At 69.9% G+C, this 18,660-nt stretch overlaps 4 protein-coding genes across 6 annotated transcripts; 2 read left to right on the top strand and 2 right to left on the bottom strand.

Moving 5' to 3' along the window:
* Positions 1 to 41: 41 nt before the first annotated feature.
* SMTNL1 (smoothelin like 1) lies at positions 42 to 3,401 on the bottom strand. The gene is made up of 8 exons (XM_053945879.1): positions 3,158 to 3,401; positions 1,989 to 2,529; positions 1,597 to 1,792; positions 1,407 to 1,440; positions 1,173 to 1,313; positions 576 to 678; positions 350 to 501; positions 42 to 272 (listed from the first exon to the last, which is right to left on the bottom strand). Exons 1-8 carry the CDS (start codon positions 3,202 to 3,204, stop codon positions 128 to 130), a joined length of 1,359 nt encoding a protein of 452 aa, XP_053801854.1. The 5' UTR covers positions 3,205 to 3,401; the 3' UTR covers positions 42 to 127.
* A 460-nt stretch (positions 3,402 to 3,861) lies between these two features.
* TIMM10 (translocase of inner mitochondrial membrane 10) lies at positions 3,862 to 4,843 on the top strand. The gene is made up of 2 exons (XM_053946923.1): positions 3,862 to 4,082; positions 4,577 to 4,843. The coding sequence occupies exons 1-2, from the start codon at positions 4,012 to 4,014 to the stop codon at positions 4,776 to 4,778; spliced, it is 273 nt and encodes a 90-aa protein (XP_053802898.1). The 5' UTR covers positions 3,862 to 4,011; the 3' UTR covers positions 4,779 to 4,843.
* A 1,028-nt stretch (positions 4,844 to 5,871) lies between these two features.
* RTN4RL2 (reticulon 4 receptor like 2) lies at positions 5,872 to 10,122 on the bottom strand. Its single transcript, XM_053946918.1, has 3 exons — positions 9,907 to 10,122; positions 7,212 to 7,699; positions 5,872 to 6,823 (listed from the first exon to the last, which is right to left on the bottom strand). The coding sequence occupies exons 1-3, from the start codon at positions 9,938 to 9,940 to the stop codon at positions 6,080 to 6,082; spliced, it is 1,266 nt and encodes a 421-aa protein (XP_053802893.1). The 5' UTR covers positions 9,941 to 10,122; the 3' UTR covers positions 5,872 to 6,079.
* A 1,663-nt stretch (positions 10,123 to 11,785) lies between these two features.
* SLC43A3 (solute carrier family 43 member 3) lies at positions 11,786 to 18,627 on the top strand. Of its 3 annotated transcripts, none has more exons than XM_053946916.1 (13): positions 11,786 to 11,850; positions 14,571 to 14,818; positions 15,145 to 15,274; positions 15,424 to 15,470; positions 15,554 to 15,630; positions 15,738 to 15,830; positions 16,027 to 16,166; positions 16,304 to 16,407; positions 16,781 to 16,939; positions 17,017 to 17,130; positions 17,383 to 17,569; positions 17,826 to 17,949; positions 18,378 to 18,627. In XM_053946916.1, the coding sequence occupies exons 2-13, from the start codon at positions 14,632 to 14,634 to the stop codon at positions 18,531 to 18,533; spliced, it is 1,518 nt and encodes a 505-aa protein (XP_053802891.1). In that variant the 5' UTR covers positions 11,786 to 11,850; positions 14,571 to 14,631; the 3' UTR covers positions 18,534 to 18,627. The 3 variants fall into 3 exon arrangements, with proteins under 3 accessions (XP_053802891.1, XP_053802890.1, XP_053802892.1); XM_053946915.1 differs by lacking the exon at positions 11,786 to 11,850 and adding an exon at positions 12,110 to 12,193; XM_053946917.1 differs by lacking the exons at positions 11,786 to 11,850; positions 16,781 to 16,939 and adding an exon at positions 12,110 to 12,193.
* The last annotated feature ends 33 nt before the right edge of the window (positions 18,628 to 18,660 follow it).

Here is an 18,660-nt window from a genome sequence, read left to right as displayed (position 1 = left end):
TTGGTGCCAGCGTTCCTCCCTCCAGAGACGAGGCCACCACCTCCTGGAACCACGGCCTTTACTGCTGGGGGACAGAGCAGGGGACGAGGAGGGGGATGGCACCGCTGGGGGGCTGTGAGGGACCCTCTCAGCGCTTCTTGGTCTTCACGAGCCCCTTGGCCACCAGGCAGCGGTACAGCTCCTGCACGTACGTGTACACGCACTTGGCGTCGGGCACCGGCAGCCGCACCATGTCCTCCACCTCCAGCAGGGGGGCACAGCCCGCCCGCTCCCTACGGGAAGGGACTCAGCGGTCACCGGGGCCAGGGGTGGCCGGGGGGACCGAGGGGCCGGGGATGCGCTCACGCACTCGGCAGTGGCGAAGGCCAGGGCGAAGTTGTCCCGGCGGGCGTTGGGCTCCAGGGCGGCAAAGTCGAAGGCGTCGGGGAAGAAGCTGTGCAGGAGGGCGCAGAAGGCCAGGCCGCTGCCCCAGCTCCCCGAGAAGTTCTGCACGTCCACGTGCTGCGCAGACAGGGGGGTCAGGCCACCCCCGCACCCCCCACCGGACCCTCCCGCCGCCCCCCAGCTGCACTCACCGGGTACCCACGGGTGCGGGCGCGGCACCACTCCAGCAGCATCGTCTTGACCGTGGCGGCCCCCCCTGAGCGCCGCAGGTGTGGGGCTGGGCCCTTGGCAGCCCTGGGGGGACCTGGGCTGTGGGATTCCCACACCCCACCGTCCCTCATAGGGACCCCAGCCCCTCTGTGACCCCATTACCCCGTGGCTCTGGGCCCCCAATGCCCCACTTGCCCCATGGTCACACAGGCCCCCCTGCCCCACCCCCCTACACCGCTCCATGGATCCCCCATTCCTCCCTGTACCCCTCATTGCCCCATGCCCCCCAATATCTCCCGTGTCCCATACTGTCCCTCATTGCCCCATGTCCCCCCCTGTACCACCATTGCCCCACAGACCCCCAGTTCTAAGATCCCATTGCCCTGTGCCCCCCAATACCTCGCCAGGCACCCCAGTTTCCCCTGTACCTCCCATTGCCTCATGGCCTTCCAAGACCCCCACTGCTCCATGGCCCATCCATCCCACTGTCCCTGGCTGTCCTATAGCCCCCCCAAGACCCCGGGTCCCCCATTCCCTCCATGTGTCTCCTGCCCCCCATGGGGCCAGGCCCCCCTCACCCTCCGAACTTCTCCAGGATGGCGCTGCGCCCCTGCGCCCGGGTCCCCACTCGTGGCCGTCCCCCGGCCCCCTCCAGCCTCAGCCTCTGTCCCGCCGAACCAGGAGCTGTCTTATCCCGTGTCCCCCCCGCTGGAGCACCCCTGCAGGCACACACGGGTGGGACAGCATGAGCAGGGGGCTGTGGGGGGCCATCCCTGCCGTGGGGTACTGGGGTGCCACCCGTGGGGACACACCTCTTGCTGCCCCCCGTGTCCTCGGTGGTGCCAGCTGCAAGGAGAGAGGAGGGGTCAGAGGGTGGAAGAGGGCACCCACACCCCCCTGGGCACCCCTGGGGCTCAAGGTCCTTTTCCTTGGGGAGGATGGACACTGTGGGGGAGCAGTGACCCCAGGACACTTGGGTGCCATCGCCCAAATGGCTCTTACCTGTGGGGGACGCTGGGGACATAGGGGACGTGGGAGATGTAGGGGACGTGGGGGATGTAGGGGATGTAGGGGACGTGGGGGATGTAGGGGACGTGGGGGACATAGGGGACGTGGGGCTAGTGGCCCCCTCTGGGGACGAGCAGGGAGGGAACTCGGGCCACAGCTCGTCGTCCTCGTCCTGAAGCCAAGTGGGTTCCTGTAAGCAACAGGCAGGGTGGCACTGCCAGCACGGTCAGTGTCACTCACACAATGTCCCTGGCACTGTCATCCTGGCCCTGGCACTCTCACCCTGCCTCAGTAAAGCCACCCCTGTCCCCATCCGTGCCGCAGCTGCCCTTCCCACTGCCTCCTGCCCTGGCTGTGCCGCCACCTCCCTTCCAACCCCTCCTCACCTTTTGACGCCGGGTGTTGCCAGTTGTTGCCGGCGCCGCTTTTCCCTCGGTACCCTCCTCGGTACCCGCTCCGGTGCCCCCGGCTGTCCCTGGCTCGGCATCTCCACCATCCTCGGCCTCCCCGGCATCGCCCCCGGCACCCCTGGGTGCTTCTGCCCCGCCATCCCCGGCAGCCTCTCCCCCTGCGCACTCCCCTGAGCCCCCCGTATCCTCCCCTTCACCCCCAGTGTTCTTCCCTTCACCCCCCATGTCCCCCGCATCGCCCCCCGCTTCCCGAGCTTCCTCCCCACCCCGGGGAGCCGTCGCCTCCCCGCTGCTCTCCCCCGACCCCGCGGCGGGGTCAGAGGGGGTGTCCGGAGTGGGGCTACCGCGGGTGGGGGTGCCGGGGGTGGGGGTGCCGGGGGTGGGGCTACCGCGCGTGGGTGTGCCGGGGGTGGGGGTGTCCGAGGTGGGGGTGCCGGGGGTGGGGGTGCTCGCGGTGGGGGTGTCCGAGGTGGGGGTTTCAGCGTCTCCCAGAGCCTCCATGTTGCTGCGGTCACTGCTGCAGGGGCACAGGGCTGTCGCTGGGGTGCCCCCCGATGCCCCCCATAACCCCCCAGCCCGGCTAACCCCCTCCTGCCTCTGTCCCCACGCCCTCCTCCAGCCCTGGCACTCCCACGTTGGGCACCCCGGTTGCCCCACCCCGACTCCCCCATGCCCCATCCCGGCACCGCAACAGCACAGCCCGGTCCCTTCACGTCTTCCTGCAGCCCCCCAAGCCCCAAACCAACCCTCCCACTGCCCTCATGCCCCATGTCAGCACCCCTGTGCCCCCTCCTCCCTCCATGTCCCCTCTCGACCACCCATATCCCATCCCGGCACCGGCACGTCCCTCTCCCGGCCCCACGTGTCTTCTCCGTGCCCTCCAGTTCCCACTGCCTGCCCCCTATAACCCCTTCCCGGTGTCCCTTGCCGCCCTCCGGTGCTCCTCCCCGGTGCCCCCCAGCCCGCACCCTCCCGGCCGCTCCCCTTCCCACCCCCGCCTCGCGTAGCCCCGTTGCTCCCGGAGCCCCCCGGAGCCCCTCGGCCCGTACCCTCCGGCTGCTCCCGCTCCGCCACCCCTGCTGCGCCCCAGCCCCCCCGCCCGGTGCTATTTTTACCCGGCGGGGGCAGGTGCCGCCTTCACTCACCGCCCACCCGCGGGGCACGCGTGGGGCCGGGCCGGACACCCGGCCATGGCTGGGGAGGGGGGACACGCCGACAGCCCCACCCGGACAGCGGCGACACCCCAAAGCAGCCCGCGGGGAGGGGACCGAACCGTGCCGTGCGACCCGAGGGGCACAGAGGACACGGACACCCTGGGCAGGGACAGGGAGACTTGGGGGTCACAGGCACACGGGCGAGGTGGGGAACACAGAAACGCGGGGGTGTACGGGGGACACAACGGGGACACGGGCACACGGGGGACGTGGGGAGCGCGGGGGGGGAACATATTCCCGGGGGGAAATGGGGGACACAGACACGTGGGGGCACAGGTCACACGCGGACAGCCCGGGCAGGACGGCGGGACACAGGAGAACCCAGGGAGACGAGGAACAGGGGACACAGGGGGCGGGACCCGAAGCCCCCCGGCCATGCCCGGGTGAGGTCCCGGCGGTGGCCACGCCCTCTCATGCACGGACACGCCCCCTCCTCGTGACCACGCCCCCTGCGGGGCAAAGGCCGGGCAGAGCGCGCGCTCTGCCGCTCCCCTCCCGCCGCTCGGCCGCCGCCGGCGTCACGCCCCTTCCATTTGACCAATCAGCGGCAGAGGCGCACCCCTGGTCCCGCCTCTGCCTGCAAGCGATTGGTCAGTGCCGGCGATGGGACGGGGCCACTGCGCGGGTGGGCGGAAGAGCGGCGCCCACGTGGTTCCTGCAGGGAGCCGCCGCCGGGTCCCGAACCGAGCGGGACCGTGGGGCTCCAACGGGGCGGATCCGAGCGGGGTCGGGCCCAGAGGGAACGTGATCGGGGCTGAATCCGAACGGGGCCGGTGCTGGCCGCCATGGATCCGCTGCGGGCTCAGCAGCTGGCGGCCGAACTGGAGGTTGAAATGATGGCCGACATGTATAATCGGTGAGGCCCGCCGGGAGCGAGCACTGGGGGCTTTGGGGTACCGTGGCTTGGGGGACACTGTCGGGTGTCAGAGGCAGTGGAGGACCCCGGGTACTGGGGTTGTAGGGGAGTGCGGGCGTTCTAGGGGACACCCGGGAAATGGGGAGGGAAACAGAAGATGCCTGAGGATGGGGGACTGCGGGGGGTCCTAGGGGTGCCCGGGTGGCGATGATGGAGGATACTGGGCTTGTTGGGGTGCAGAGGCCGGGGTCCCGGTCGGTGAGGATGCGGGTACAGGAGGTGTTGGGGTGCAAGGGCTGGGGGTGCCGGGATGGCGATAACGGGGGGTGCTGAGATGCGGGGCTGGGTCTCGCGGGTGGTGATGGCGGGGTACAGGAGATGTTGGGGTGCGGGGTCGGGGTCCTGGGGGTGGCGATGGCGGGGTACAGTGTGTGCCGGGGTGCGGGGCCGGGTCCCGGCTGGCGCGGGGCTCAGGCACGGTGCGGTCCGTGCAGGATGACCCAGGCGTGCCACCGCAAGTGCGTCCCCCCGCACTACAAGGAGTCGGAGCTGTCCAAAGGGGAATGCGTGTGCCTGGACCGCTGCGTGGCCAAGTACCTGGAGGTGCACGAGCGGATGGGCAAGAAGCTGACGGAGCTGTCGCTGCAGGACGAGGAGCTGCTCAAGCGAATGCAGCAGGGCAGCGGCACTGCCTGAGCCCCCACCCATCACCCCAATAAACCTGGGGCGTCTGCTGTGCTCCCCTCGCCCCCCAAAACCCACCCTGTGGCCATGTGTTGGGGTACGTGGTGCCCGTCGTTGCTGCTGGGAGCCCCCCTTGTTGTCCCCAGCTGCCACGTGCCGTGTCCTTGTGGGGGGCACCCAGGGGTGCCCCCCCCCCGGCTGGGCCCAGCCCGTGTAATCCCCTGGATTAGGCAGAGCTGGGCTGAGCCCCTTGTAATCCCCAGTGGGATGGGACAGGGCTCAGCCCCTCCCTGTCTGTGCTGGGGGTCACCAGAGGGGACAGCCAGGAGGGCCTGCACAGGGACACAGCCCTCGAGGGGCAGGGCACAGGGACACCCTCACAGGGACACACCCAGAACACCCAGCCCTGTTTGAGCATGCACGGATGGGAGCATGTTGGGACGACCCAGGGACACCTCTGCCTGGGCAAAGACCACCTGGGGACAGCCAGACACCAGGGGGGAGGGGGCATGGGGACACCCACGTGGGGACAGTCTGCGCGCACACAGACGGACACCCCCACACAACCCCAGGGACACTTGGAAGGGACAAGGGACCCGGGGGACGTGAACACCCAGCGAGTTATACCCGCTGCAGGACACCCCACGCTGTGTGAGGGACACTGCCGAGAGGCAGGCCAGGGGTGCCACACGCCCAGAGGGACAGAGCACAGGGGGTGGGCGCTGTCCCTGCGCCCGCAGCCCGGCAGCGTCTGCTCCATCTGTGTGCCAGCGCCTGCGGGAAGTGGGTCAGGCTGTGCAGGGCGCGGGTGACGGCGCGGGGGTGGCTCTGCGCCCCGCGGCTCCCGTGACACCCGCCAGCACTCTGCGAGGGGTGCGGGGTGTCGGCGTCACCAGAGCCGGCGTGTCACCGGCCCCGCGGTGGCGCTGGGTGTGTTGAGGGCTGCGTGTGGCCACACGCCCCGCAGGGGGTGTCCGTCCGTCCCCCCCCGCAGCGCCCTGCATGCCTCGCTGCCCTGCCACCCGCCGCTTCCATCAATATTTCAGGAGCAGCAGGCAGTGACCTGGAACGACAGTGGCCCACCCACAGCAGCCAGGCCCCGCTCTCCCAAAATAAGACCATTTTTAATAAATAATTTCCCACCTTTTGGTTCCTGTTGGGGGTTTTTCCCGTTCAGGATGGGAGAGCGTCCCTTCTGCATCCTGCACCCCCCCCCCGCTGGCTGTTCCCCACAGTTCTTGAGGCCTCCCCTGGGGAGAAGGAGGACATGGGCACCCTGAGGACCTGGGACCCCCTGGGGCGCCAAGGGGGGCTCAGAGTCGGGGCAGGATCAGAGGCAGGAGGGGCAGGAGGACGGGGGGCCGGTGGGGCGTGGCGGCGGCCATGGGGGCACAGGGGTCATGGGGGCAGCCGGCGTCCTCGGGGGGCCCGCGGGAGTCACGGGACGGGGGGGGCGGCCGGGGCTGGGGTCCCCGCAGGTCGTGGGGGGGCAGCCCGTCGCGGTAGAAGGCGGAGGGCGGCGCGGCCGGGAGGGTGCCGGGCCGACCCAGCGCCCGCCCCGGGGTGCCCATCACCGCCACCCCATTGCCACCGCCGCCGTTGCCATCTTCCACCTCCTCGTCATCATCGTCGTCCTCGGGGCAGGCGTCGAAGTCGCGGGGGCGGAGGTGGCGCAGGTCGGTGCCGCGGCGGTGCGGGGGGCTGGCGCAGGGCACCGGGGAGCTGGAGACGCGCGTGCGGCGGAACCAGGCCCAGAGCGGGCGCGCACGGCAGTCGCAGGCCCAGGGGTTGGCGTTGAGGCGCAGGAACTGGAGCGAGGGCAGCGCGGCCAGCGGGTCCCCGGGCAGGGCCACCAGGCTGTTGTTGAACAGGTAGAGGATGGTGAGGCGCGCCAGCCCCCCGAAGGCGCGGCGGTGGATGGCTGCCAGCCGGTTGGCGTGCAGCAGCAGGCGGTCCAGGCTCGACAGCCCCCGGAAGACGCCCTCCGACAGCGCCCGCAGCCGGTTGCCGTGCAGGAAGAGGTGGCTCAGGTTGGCCAGGTCGGCAAAGAGGTCGTCCTGCGGGGAATGGGAGAGGGGTGGGTGTGGGGTGGGGCTCCACTGTGCTGTTCTGTGGCCCTGCCTGGTGGGCATCAGCTGGAGAGCCACTGGTGTGGGCCCCACAGAGCCCTGCCATGAGTCCTAGTCCAGCCGGCATTGCCCGTCACCCTCTCCTGTGTCTTTGCTCCATGAGCATCATGCAAGACCTTGTCCCACGTCCGTGTCATGCTGGTGTCACCCACGGTCCTGCCCCACGGCCATCACCCTGCTCCCTCAGCATCTCCTGTCCTGGCCCTGCATTCTGGCCTTGTCAGCACCATCCTGTCTCCATGGCTTGTCACCCGTCACCCTGCCCAGTCCCACCTCTGTGCCCTGGAGGCATCGCCCAGCACCCCACCTCACCCACCTGGAGGTAGAGCAGCCCGTTCTCCTGCAGGTAGAGGTACTGGAGGCTGCGGAGGCCGCGGAAGATGCCGCTGGGCAGGTTGGCCAGCCGGCACCGGTACAGGTGCAGGGCCTGGAGGCGGTGGAGGCCGTGGAAGGTGTCGGGGGCCAGGACGCGGAGGTGCGGGTTGTCACCCAGGTCGAGCTCCTCCAGGGCGGGCAGGTGGCGGAAGGTGCCCGGCTGGATGGAGGAGATGTTGTTGGAGTAGAGCCAGAGGGTGACGGTGCTGGGCCCGAAGGTGCCCGCCCGCAGCGCCCCGATGACGTTGTTCTGCAGGAAGAGGCGGCGGGCGCCGGGCGGGAGCCCCGCGGGCACCGAGGAGAAGTTGTTGGCCTGGCAGCTGACGGTGGGCGGCGAGACGTAGCAGGTGCAGAGCGCGGGGCAGGCGGGAGCCCCGCCGGGCACCCACACCAGCGCCGCCAGCAGCAGCAGGGCCGCCGGGCGCCCGCCTGAGGGCACAGCGGGGCGTCAGCGCGGGGCACCGCGCGTCCCTGACCCCCGCGCCGCCGCCGCCCGCCCCCCGCAGCCCCCAGAGCCTCCCGGGGCCGTGCCCACCCGCCTGGCCGCGGCACTCCAGGAACGGCCCGGGGGCCTTGGATGGCTCTAGGAGCCCCCCAGGGTCGTGCCCACCCCATCAAGCCATGGTTCCTTAGGACACTCCTGAGGTCCTGATCATTCCATAGGGCTGGACGCCCCAAGGAGGCCCCCAGGACTGTACCCACCCCTAGGGCCATGGTTGCCCAGGAGAACCCCAAGGTCACGACAACCCCATAGGGCTGGGCACTCCTAGAAGCCCTCCAAAGCCACGCCAGCTCCATAGGGCCATGGTTCCCCAGGAGAACGCCAAGGTCATCACCACGCTGTAGGGCTGCACATCCCGAGATGGGGGACTCTGCCCACCCACAGGACCATGGGCCCCGGGAGGCCCCTGAGGGCCATGCCTCCCCAGGGACCCCCCAAGGCCCTGCCTAACCACAGGGCCACGGTCTCCTAGGAGATCCCTCGCACCACAGACCCCTGGGAGAATCCCAAGGTCATGACACGCAATAGCACTGAGCACCCCTTGCAGCCCCCAGACCCACATCAGCCCACAGGACTGTGGTCCCCAGAGACCCCCCAGGGCTATGCTGCTGCACAGCACCAAGGCCGGGCACCCCAAAAGGTGGCTGTCCACCTGCAAACTTCCGAGGCTGTTCCTGCCACTGGGGCCACGCTCCCCAGGGACCCCCAAAGCTCCCTGACCCCCCCTGCCGTGGCCACACACCCACGGGACCGTGCCCGCCCCACGGTCCCCCAGAACCCCTCACAGGGTCACAGACCCCTGGGACCCCCCTCACCCCAGTCTGGGGGGGGGTCCGTGCCCCCTCCCCAAACGGGGCGGTGCCACGTGCGCGCGTGCCGCGGCCACGTGTGGGGCGGGGCACGCGTGGGCGCGGGCTGACGACACGCGCCGCCGCTCCGGGTGTTCAGCATCCCCCCCCTTCTTCCCCCCCCCCCCCCCACCCGTGTCCATCCCCCCCTCAGGCTGCAACCCGAGAGCTTCATCCATAATTCAGCCCGGCGGCCTGGATCCACGCCCGGGGATGCGTGGATGCGCCCAGTCGCCGCTACCGGGGGAGGGGAGAGGAAGGAGGGGGGCGGTGGGACCCTCCGGTGCATCGGAGGTCACACCGGAGATGCACCGAGGGGTCCCACCGCCCCCTTCCCTCCCTTCCCCTCTGCCGGTGCTCCACGAGTTGGGGGGGTACCCACCCCCCACCCACCCACGGAGGCGTCCGGCGCATCTGCTCAGCGCCGCCCCCCTCCCCCGGCGCCCCGTGCCGGCGTGCGCCCCCCACCCGCGTCCCATCTGTCACTCCCCCACGCCGCGGGCTGACTCAGTTGGGAGCTGAAGTCACCGGTTCTCAGCTTCCCCCCCCCGGGTGCCAAACCGCCCCCCCCCCCCCGGTACTTGCGGGTACCCCACAGACCCGCGGCACCCACCCGCGGCGTGACCCGGGCTCTCCTGGCTCCCCGCGGTGCCCACACGGGGAACCGTGGGGCGTCTCCACGCGGGGCTGGGGATCCAGGGCTGCCACCGCGTACCCCCTGGGTCGTGGGGCACACCCCGCTGGGCATCGTGGGGTACCCCCACTCCGGGCTGGGTGTCTTTGGATGCCACCGTGTACCCCGTGGATCGTGGAGCGCCCGGAAGCCGGGCTACGCGCGCCGGTGCTGCACAGGGTGTGCCGGGGTTCGTGGGGCACCCCCACGCTGCCCCGGGGGGCCCGGGATGGCAGCGAGTACCCACGTGTCATGGGGCACTCCCACGCTGGGCTGGGGGTCCCGGGGTGGCACCGGCTACCCCGTGGGTCATGAGACAGCCACACCTCGGGTTGGGCTGGCAGCAGGCACCTCGTGGGTCGGGGGCACCCTCGCGCCGGGCAGCCGGGGGGTCGCGGGGGGCTCAACCTGGGGTGCCCCGGGACTGCGCCCCCACGCCGGGCTGTGCGTTCCGGGGCGGCCCCGGGGTCCCCGCGCACCGGGGGCTTCCCACTCACCCCGGGGCACCCGCACCCCGAGCGCCGCGGGGCACCCCGAGCCGGGACCGAGGTCTCCGGGTGGCACCCCAGGGTTCACCCGACACCCGCGGGACCCCGCCCGACCCCGCGCCTACCTGGGGGCAGGTCCCGAGCCGTGGGGGGCCGCATGGCGGGGCGGCCGCTCAGGCGCTGCCCACCCGCGGGGTCATGGCCGGTGCCGGGGGGCGCTGCTCGCCCCCTTCGCCCCCGCCGCGCCGCCGGGAGCAGCAGCCGCCGCCGCCCCGGGGCATGGCACGGGTTGGCTCGGGCTCGGGCACGGGTGGGCTCGGCGCGGCGCTGCCCGCGACTCCGTGGGGCTGAGCCCTCCCCGCGCCGCGCCTTATCCCGGGGCGGCCGCTCCGCCCCCCGCGCCGGCCCCGCCGTTTAACCCTTCCCGGGCTGGCCCGCCCCAGGCGGGACAGGGGTGGGCACAGGGACTCCCGGCGGGGACAGCGGGGACAGCGGGGGATGCGCCGCGGGCGCCCATGGGGGACACGCCCTGAGGGACTCAGGAGAGCGACTCCCAACGGGGACACGGGGGTGTGATGGGTTCCCCCCACGGGGAAAGGACGCAGGGCTCGAGTGGGGAGCTGTGAGCGCGGGACACGGAGGGTGGTCTCCGTCCGTCCGTCCGTCCGTCTGTCCGTCCGTCCGTCCCTGCCCCTGTCCCACGATCCCTGGACCGGCGCCGGGCTTTGGTGCCCCATGGACGGCGGGACCCCGCGGGGGCTGCCCCCGGGGTGGGTGCGGCGGGGCCGGGAGCTCCGCACCCGGCGAGCCGCCGGGAGGGCGCGGGGGGCGGCGGGCCGCGCACCCACGCGGGACCGCGGCGCTGTTCGTGGTTCCAGACCGGCGCTGTCCGTGGTGCCGGCGCGGCGCTGCCCGGCCCGGGGCAGAGCGGGTGGCGGCGGTGCGGGATGCACCGGTCCCGCGCGGGCCCCACGCCGGTGCCGCGCGTGGGGGGGGGAACGCGTGGCCGCGCGGGCTGCGGCGGCACCGGCACCGGCTGGCACCGGCGCGTGTTTGCGGCGCCGTCTCCGGCGAGCGAAATGCCACAAGCTGGTGCGGCGGCAGCCGTGGGAGGGGGCGTGGGCGGCGCGGGGCTGACTCAGGGGCCGCCATCCGCTCCCCCCGCCCGTGCCCCCAGCCCGGCCGCGGAGCCCCCGGCCGGACACCGCTGATCGGGGCAGGGCAGGGGGAGCCCGCCCGGGCGGGGCTGTGGGTGCTGGTGCCCACCCGCCTGGGGAGCTACGGACAGGGTGGATAGGGAGGGGACGGACGCACGGACGGACGGACGGACGGTGGAGGATGGATGGAAGGAGGGGGCAGGTGGGTGGACAGCGAGGTGGAGGATGGATTGATGGACAGGTGAACATGAGGAGAGAAGGACAGATGGACAGACAGATGCACGGAGAACATCTGGAGACGGGGTGGACTAATGGAGAGATGGGTGAAGGATGGGGAAGACAGACAGATGGACTGGTGGAGGGAAGGGCAGGTAATGGGCAGCTGGATGGTTGTGGGACAGATGGATGGGATGGATAGAGTTGTGATTGGAAGGGGACAGATGGACAGGTGACAGACTGATGATGGACAGATGGATGGGTGACAGACAGATGGATGGGTGATGGACAGATGGACGGGTGATGAACAGACAGAAGGGCAGCTGGCAGAGCAGATGAGAGGCTGCAGCAGTGGGGACAGGTGGGGACAGACCAGGCAGCAAGCACTGCTGGATGGACAGAGGGACAGAGGAGAGGATGTGGCCAAGGGCAGGGTGACAGGAGGGCCAGCAGTGTCCTGGATGGGGCGAAGACAGGGGGTGGGGGACGAGGGACAGGCAGCACAACACAGCAGGAATGGCTCTGGGATGGCACAGCTGGAGTGGCCCAGGGATAGCCCAAAGGTAGTCCTGGGGTGTCCAGGAATAGCCGAAAGGGTGACCCAAGCATCTCTGAAAACTGGCCCGAGTGACCACAAGGGCGATCCAAGGGTGGCCCGAAGGTGGCGCCAGCAGGAGCGCATCTTGGGGACAACAGGTGAGATGTCACACCTGGAGGTGCCGAGGGGGGCACCCGCGGGGGGCGTAAGGGCGGCACCGGGGAAGGGCTCCGTGCCGGGACGGCCCCTCCTGGGCGGGCCCGCGGGTGACCGGGGCCGCTCCACCGAGGCCGCCTCCCGCGCCCCCCGAACCGCCGGGCCCGGGGGCGGGGCCCGGCCAGGCCCGGCAGCTCCGCTCCGCCCGCAGTAGAGGGGGGGGCGGGAGGGACCGCGGCACCGGGGACACCGGGAGCATCGGAGGCACCGGGAGCATCGGAAGCACCGGGAGCACCGGGGCGGGGAGAGCCCGGTCCCCTCCCCGCCGGGCCGGGCGGGAGGCGGGTGAGCGGCGCGGGGATGCGGCGGGAGGAGCCGCGGGGCGCGGAGGGGCCCGGATGGACACGGAGCGGTGGCGGGAGGGGATTGTGACCGGGATGGGAGGATCCGAGAGAGGGGGGACCGAGGGCCCTGGGCCGTGGCCTGCGGGGCTGGACTCGGCGTGGCCGCGATGCGGACGTCCGGGATGTCCGGGGCGGTGCCGGGGGTTCGCGTGGCGGAGCGGGGGAGCCTCGTCTGCCCCGGGGCCGTGGGGAAGGCTCGGGGGGCCGGCACGGCGGGGCCCCACGGCTGCCCACCCCCGGGACCACCCGTGTGTCCCCCCGCCACACGTGTGCGGGCCAAGCCCCCGCGGCCGGGGCTGCTCCGTGGGGCGCGGGCGGTGCTCGCCCACCCCCATGGCAGCCCCCGGAGGTCCTCTGAGCCCACCTGCCCCCTCCACGGCCCGGGGGAGCTGAGGGGACACAGCAGGGACAGAGGGGACAGAATTGCGGACCCCCGACCGGAGCCGTGCTCCCTCGTGGAGGGCTCACCAGTCCGGGGGCTCACCAGGGCGGGGGTCTCACCCGTGTGGGGGGGTCACTGCCGGGGGGACTCACCCGTGTGACTGGCAGAGACAGTGTGTCCAGGACACCCCAGTCACGCCAGTGGCTGACACCCACAGTGAGTGGCTCGGGGTGGCCCAGACAGTGACCCCCATATGTCAGGGAGCCCCGGTGTCCCCCAGCTGCTGTAACACCCCCAGTCTGTACTATTTTTGGCCACTCAAGTGGCTAAAAATAGTACAGGTGCCCCCGGGCTGGCCCCCCCGGCTCTGTCCAGGTTAATCTTCAGCTGCTGGTCACTGTAATGAGGCCTCATTACCCGACATCACAGCAGGCAGGGCAGTGGCACAGGGACAGGCCCTGGGCAGTGACACGGTGACAGGGGCTCGGTGCAGCCGAGCCAGGCTGTGTGTGGGTGAGGGAGGTGGGGGGGCACGGAGGACAGTGAACTGGGGGTGACGTGGCCTTGGTGCCCTTGCCACCCAGCTGTGGGTCACGGGGGAGTCCCAGCTGCATTGTGGGGTGACCTGTTGTCAGCCCCAGCACGGTGACAGTCCCCAGTGCAGTGCAGTGCTTGGGGTAGCAGTGTCCCCAGGAGACATGTCATGGTCCCCAGCAGTGTGAGTGGATTCCTGGAGACATGACAGGATCCCCCAGGGGGTGGCAGGGTCCCCGAGATGTGACAGTGTCCCTAAGAGCTGTGCCAGCGTCCCCAAGGGAGGGCCCCAGGGGCTGTGCTGGAGCCCTGGGGGGTGTGTCACTGTCCCCTGCAGCATGCCTGTGTCCCCAGGGGCTGTGTCAGCGTCTCCAGGGATTGTGCCAGTTTCCCAAGTGCTGTGCCAGGCCCCGGGGGGGTTGTGTTGGTGTCCTCGGGGGGTTGCCAATGTCCCCGGGGACTGTGCCAGCATCACCAGGAAGTGTGCCAGTTTCCCAAGAGCTGTGCCAGGTCCCCAGCAGGGTGCTGGTGTCCCTGGGGTGAGGTGTGTTGTTGTGGTGTCCCCAGTGCTCACACCAGGGTGTGCAGCAGTGTGCCAGTGTCCCCGTGGCTGTGCCAGGTCCCCTGAGGATGCTGGTGTCCCTGGGAGGATGTTGGTGTTCCCCGGGGTGTGTTGCCACCAGAGCACGCACTCGGATGCCCAGCAGTGTGCCAGTGTCCCCAGGGTTGTGCCAGGTCCTGGGCCAGGCTGGCTCGGGGCAGTAGGGACAGCACAGGGGGGTCCTGGGACAGTGAGGGGACCGAGCCCCCATCGGGGGGCCCGAGGTGCTACCAGGGGGCACTATCAGGGACCGGCAGCCTGGGGGACCCGCGTGTGCTCCTGGGAGATTAGGGGGGAGTCACTGGGGTGCAGAGGTGCGTCCCAGGCACGCTGCCGGGGTTCAAACTCTGTGGTGGCGGTGAAGGTGACAACAGGAGGGCCTGGCCTTGTGCAGGTGGGTGAGGGGTGCAGGATGGGCAGTCGAGCAGGCACAGTCGAGTGTGCAGGTGTGCATGCCTGTGAACAGCTGTCTGTGTGCCTGCAAACAGCTGTGTGTGTGCTTATAAATGTGTGTGTGTGCCCACAAATCTGTGTGTGTGTCTGTCAATGGCCGTGTGCCACATGTCAACAGCTGTCCCCATGTGTGCAAGCCCTGGCTGCTGCAGGGCCCTGCCCTGCGCCCTGGCACATAGGGGGACACTGGTGCCAGCCACTGTGGCCAGGGACAAGGGGCAGAGCCGGGGCCACAGTGGCCTTTGCCCAGGTGGCCATGTGTTGCCAGGTGCCCCTGCGCACCCCAGGTGTCCCTGCGCACCCGGAGGGTGCCAGCATGGTGTGACGCCTGGCCTTTGTCACCCACAGGCTCAGCAAAGACGCCCAAGGCTGGTGACAGCCCGGGCCAGTGGCCGCCTGGGCAGGGGACATGGCGGGGGGCGCGGGGCTGGCCAAGCGCCTGGGGACCCTCCTGTCAGGGCTGCTGGAGTGCGGCGCCTTCTGCGGCATCATCTTCGGCTGGGCCTCCCTCGTCTTCGTCCTCAAGGACCTGGGCTACTTCGAGGGGCTGTGCCAGCCCTCCGCCACCCCCAGCCCCAACTTCACCCTGGGGTCTGGTATGGACCCCCACGTGTCCCCATGGTCCCCTGACTCGTGACCCCGCTGTCCCGGTGCCCCGTGCTGTCCCTTGTCCCCATTGTGCCTGTGCCCGTGCCTTTGCTGTCTGCAGTGTCCCGATGCCCTGCAGAGCTCTGTGTCCCCGCTGTCTCCAAGTCCATGTGCCTACTGTCCCCCAGTCCATGTCTCTGGTATCATCATGTCCGTGGTGTCCCCACATGCCCGGTGTCCCCTGCATCTCCGCTGACTCGTGTCCCTGGGTACCTGCGTCCCTGCACCCATGGTATTCCTGGTGTCCCCATGCCCCACTTGTGGCTGTTCCCAGACTGCAGCGGGCAGGATGAGCAGTTCTCCCTGGTCTTCACCATCGGCTCCTTCATGAACAACTTCATGACCTTCCCCATGGGCGTCGTTTTCGACCGCTTCGGCACCACAGCTGCGCGCCTCATCGCCATGTGAGCCCTGCACCGGGGGGACACGGGGACGGGGCTGGGCTCGGGGGGCTACTGAGAACGGGGGGTTGTTGGGGTGGCCTGGCTCCCAAAGGGCTGGGGTAGGGGATTCCCGGGATCCCGTCCCCACGTGTCACCGCTGTCCCCTTTAGCTCCCTCTATGCTGGCGGGACCCTGCTCGTCGCCTTCTCCACCCCAGGTGAGACCCTGTGGCCAGGGGCTCCCCGGCCCTGGGGGGGACCTCTTCAGTAACCCCTGTCCCCACTGACCCCTTTGTCCCAGAGATGGCAGTGATGCTCTTCCCGGCCATGTCCATGCTGTCGGTGGGTGGCATCCTCCTCATCCTCACCAACATGCAGGTGGGTTGCCCCTGCACCCTGACACCCACGTGGTGGCCACCTGCCCAACAGCCACCCTGCCCGGCACGGGAGGGCTCTGATGGCACACAGGGGTCTCTCGGTGCCAGGTGGGGAACCTGTTCGGGAACTACCGCTCCATCATCATCACCCTCTACAACGGGGCCTTCGACTCCTCCTCCGCCATCTTCCTCATCGTCAAGGTGGGTGCGAGGGACATGGCAGTGGTGGCAGGGGAGGACAGAGCTGGGAACAGTTGGGTCACATCTATGGACATATTGGGGACAGTCTGGGACACAGCTGAGTCACTGCTGGGGCCACATATGGGGACACACCTAGGGCCCGAGCAGGCGGCCGGTGGCAGCCTGTCTCTGTCCCTGTCTCCATCCTTGTCCGCAGCTGCTGTACGAGCACGGGCTGTCCCTGCGGGCCATGTTCCTCTTCCTGGCAGCCTGCAGCGCCTGGCACCTCCTGCGCACCCTCTTCCTGATGCCGCGCAGCCGCATCCCCTACCCGCTGCCCCCCGACTACGACTACGGGTATGGGGGGCTGCCTGCGCCCTGCCGGGGCTCTGCGGAGAGGGTGGCTGGGTCCCGCCCTGCGGGCAGCGGGTCCTGTCCCCGGGGCAGGTCCAGCCCCAGCAGGTGGACGCAGCGTGACCGAGGCCCTGCCGCAGGCTGCGGTGCCGGGGGCGTTCCCGCTCCTACCGAACCCACAAGGACAAGCAGCCCCCGGGAGAGGCTGGACCCGAGGAGACGCCCCTGGAACCCATAGCTCGAGGTGCCGGAGGGGGAATCTGCTTGGTGGGGTGGGGCTGATATTTGGGGAGGGGCTTGACCGGGTGGGCGTGACCAAAGCGGACTGTGGGCGGTTCCATGTAAATGAGGAGTGTGGGTTGGGTGTGGCTATATATGCAAATAAAGGGCGGGGACTGCTGGTGGATGGGCGTGGCTGGAGGACAGCTGGGATATGCAAATTAAGGAGCTCTGGGTGTGGCAGCGTGTGGGCGTAGTCAAAGGGTGGGCTCGGTGACATATCTGAATGGGCAGGGTCACACCGGTGGCTGTGAGGCCCCAGTGGGTGGCAGGGACAAGGTGTGGGTGTGGCCTGGGGGGGGTGTGTCTGTATGGGCCCCGCCCTGACACCTGCACAGGTGGGGACGCCCCCGGGACGCCGTTCCGGGCCTGCGCCTGCTCGTGGCTCTTCGCCTGGCACGTGGCCTGGCTCTCGGTGATGCAGCTGCGCCACTACCTGTTCATCGGCACCCTCAACCCGCAGCTCGAGCACCTGGCGGGGGGGGACCACGCCCTGGGTAAAGCATCGTGGTGGGGGGGACACGGCAGGGACCCCCAGGGCCAGCCCCACCCGCCTGACGCTGTCCCCCCACAGTGAGCACCTACACCAACGCCTTCGCCTTCACCCAGCTCTGCGGGGTGCTCTGTGCCCCCTGGAATGGCCTCATCCTCGACCGGCACAAGCGGGGAAAGGGCCCCCGCCCTGAGGGTAACTGTCCCCCCACCCCACCCCAAGGACAGCTGAGCCCCCAGCCCTGTCACCTGCGGGTAGTTAACCCCCATGGCCCTCCACCCCAAGCAGAAGGACTCCTTGGCCCCGCACTGTGGGGCTAACCACTCCCTGTGCTCCCTGTTCCCTGTGTCCTCATTGCTGCCACCACCCCTGTGCCCGAGCTCACTGCACCTGGAGAGGGGACACGGGGGGGGCCGTGTCCCCATGCCGTGACCGCCATGCCCACAGGGATCCTGGCCACGCTGGCAGACCTGCGGTCGGCGGTGCTGTCGCTGGTGGTGACAGTGGCACTGTGCCTGCTGTTCTCCGTGTTTGCCGCCGTGCCTGTCCTGCCCGCCCAGTTCGGCACCTTCGTGCTGCAGGTCATCAGCCGCTCCTTCCTGTACGGCGGCAACGCCGCCTTCCTGGCCATCGCGTGAGTGGGGACAGCCACTGCCACGGGGGATCAGGGTGGCAGGGCACGGTGGCACCGTTGTTGTGGGTGTGACAGGGGGCAGACAGGGTGGCATGGTCAGGATGGGGTGGCAGGGGATGGCGGTGGGGCTGGAGGGTGGCAGGTGACACGGTGGAGGTGTCAGGGGACAGGGTACTGCGGTGGGGCTGTCAGGGCTCAGGAGGGGGCCAGGGAGGGGTGGCAGGAGATGCCCATTGGTGACGCGGGTGCCTGGCAGGTTCCCCCCGCAGCACTTCGGGAAGCTCTACGGGCTGGCCATGGCACTGTCGGCGCTGGTGGCCCTGCTGCAGTACCCCTGTGTCGCCCTGGTGCAGGGGCCGCTCCAGGGGGACCCCTTCTATGTGAGTGTGCCCTGTGGGCCCCCCGAGTGAGGGCTGGGGGGCTGCTCCATGGGGAAATGGGGGTCCTGCCCTGGGAGGGAAGGGAGCTTGCCACATGGGGAAATGGGGGTCTCATCCCTTGGGACAGTGGGGATCCTCGTGCTGCCCGTGGGAAAATGGGGATCCTGCCCCATGAGTGATCAAGATCCTGCCCACGGGAAAATGGGGGTCCTGCCCCATAGGGAAATGGGGATGCTGCCCCGGGAGGGATGGAATCCTTCCCACAGGAGTGGTGAGGTCTTATGCCATGAAAAATGGGGGCCCTGCACCAGAGAAGGATGGGTGTCCTGCTCCTGGGGAAATGGAGCTGCCCCAAGTGTCCTGGCCTAACACAGGGGATGTGGGGAGGACTCCCCAGACCTCTGCCCTGACACTCTTCCCCTCCGCAGATGAACTTGGGGCTCATTGCCGTGGTGCTGGTGGCGTTTGTCAGCCCCGTGGTGGTGGCCCGCGAGTGCCAGCGGCGAGCCAAGGAGCTGGGGATGGCTGGCACCCCCCTGGCAGCCCCCCCTGGCACTGAGATCCACGCCGAGACCCCACACTGAGCCCCACACCCACAGCACCATTTTTGTACCGGCCTGGGGGTGCTGTGCCAGTGGGGTGGGGGGGCTGGGGATAATAAACATCGCTGCCCCCTCCGCTCGCTGTGCTGTCCCCACGAGTCCCCAGGGC

This window comes from Vidua chalybeata, chromosome 6 (genome assembly GCF_026979565.1).
Source record: "Vidua chalybeata isolate OUT-0048 chromosome 6, bVidCha1 merged haplotype, whole genome shotgun sequence".
NCBI lineage: Eukaryota > Metazoa > Chordata > Aves > Passeriformes > Viduidae > Vidua > Vidua chalybeata.
The sequence above is the reverse complement of the archived record's forward strand: the minus strand, read 5'-3'. Positions and strand labels throughout refer to the sequence as shown.

What these genes read in the sequence shown, in the direction of transcription:
- SLC43A3 (XM_053946916.1), top strand. Translation starts at nt 14,632, where the DNA reads ATGGCGGGGGGCGCGGGGCTGGCCAAGCGCCTGGGGACCCTCCTGTCA. An exon ending in TCATCCTCACCAACATGCAG is followed by an intron (nt 15,631 to 15,737) that starts GTGGGTTGCCCC and finishes TCTCGGTGCCAG; the next exon opens with GTGGGGAACCTGTTCGGGAA. An exon ending in TCCAGGGGGACCCCTTCTAT is followed by an intron (nt 17,950 to 18,377) that starts GTGAGTGTGCCC and finishes TCCCCTCCGCAG; the next exon opens with ATGAACTTGGGGCTCATTGC.
- RTN4RL2 (XM_053946918.1), bottom strand. Translation starts at nt 9,940, where the DNA reads ATGCGGCCCCCCACGGCTCGGGACCTGCCCCCAG. An exon ending in GGCTCGGGACCTGCCCCCAG is followed by an intron (nt 7,700 to 9,906) that starts GTAGGCGCGGGG and finishes CTGTGCCCTCAG; the next exon opens with GCGGGCGCCCGGCGGCCCTG. An exon ending in ACGGGCTGCTCTACCTCCAG is followed by an intron (nt 6,824 to 7,211) that starts GTGGGTGAGGTG and finishes CATTCCCCGCAG; the next exon opens with GACGACCTCTTTGCCGACCT.
- SMTNL1 (XM_053945879.1), bottom strand. Translation starts at nt 3,204, where the DNA reads ATGGCCGGGTGTCCGGCCCGGCCCCACGCGTGCCCCGCGGGTGGGCG. An exon ending in GCGTGCCCCGCGGGTGGGCG is followed by an intron (nt 2,530 to 3,157) that starts GTGAGTGAAGGC and finishes GTGCCCCTGCAG; the next exon opens with CAGTGACCGCAGCAACATGG. An exon ending in GTCCCCAGCGTCCCCCACAG is followed by an intron (nt 1,441 to 1,596) that starts GTAAGAGCCATT and finishes CTCTCCTTGCAG; the next exon opens with CTGGCACCACCGAGGACACG.
- TIMM10 (XM_053946923.1), top strand. Translation starts at nt 4,012, where the DNA reads ATGGATCCGCTGCGGGCTCAGCAGCTGGCGGCCGAACTGGAGGTTGAA. An exon ending in ATGGCCGACATGTATAATCG is followed by an intron (nt 4,083 to 4,576) that starts GTGAGGCCCGCC and finishes CGGTCCGTGCAG; the next exon opens with GATGACCCAGGCGTGCCACC.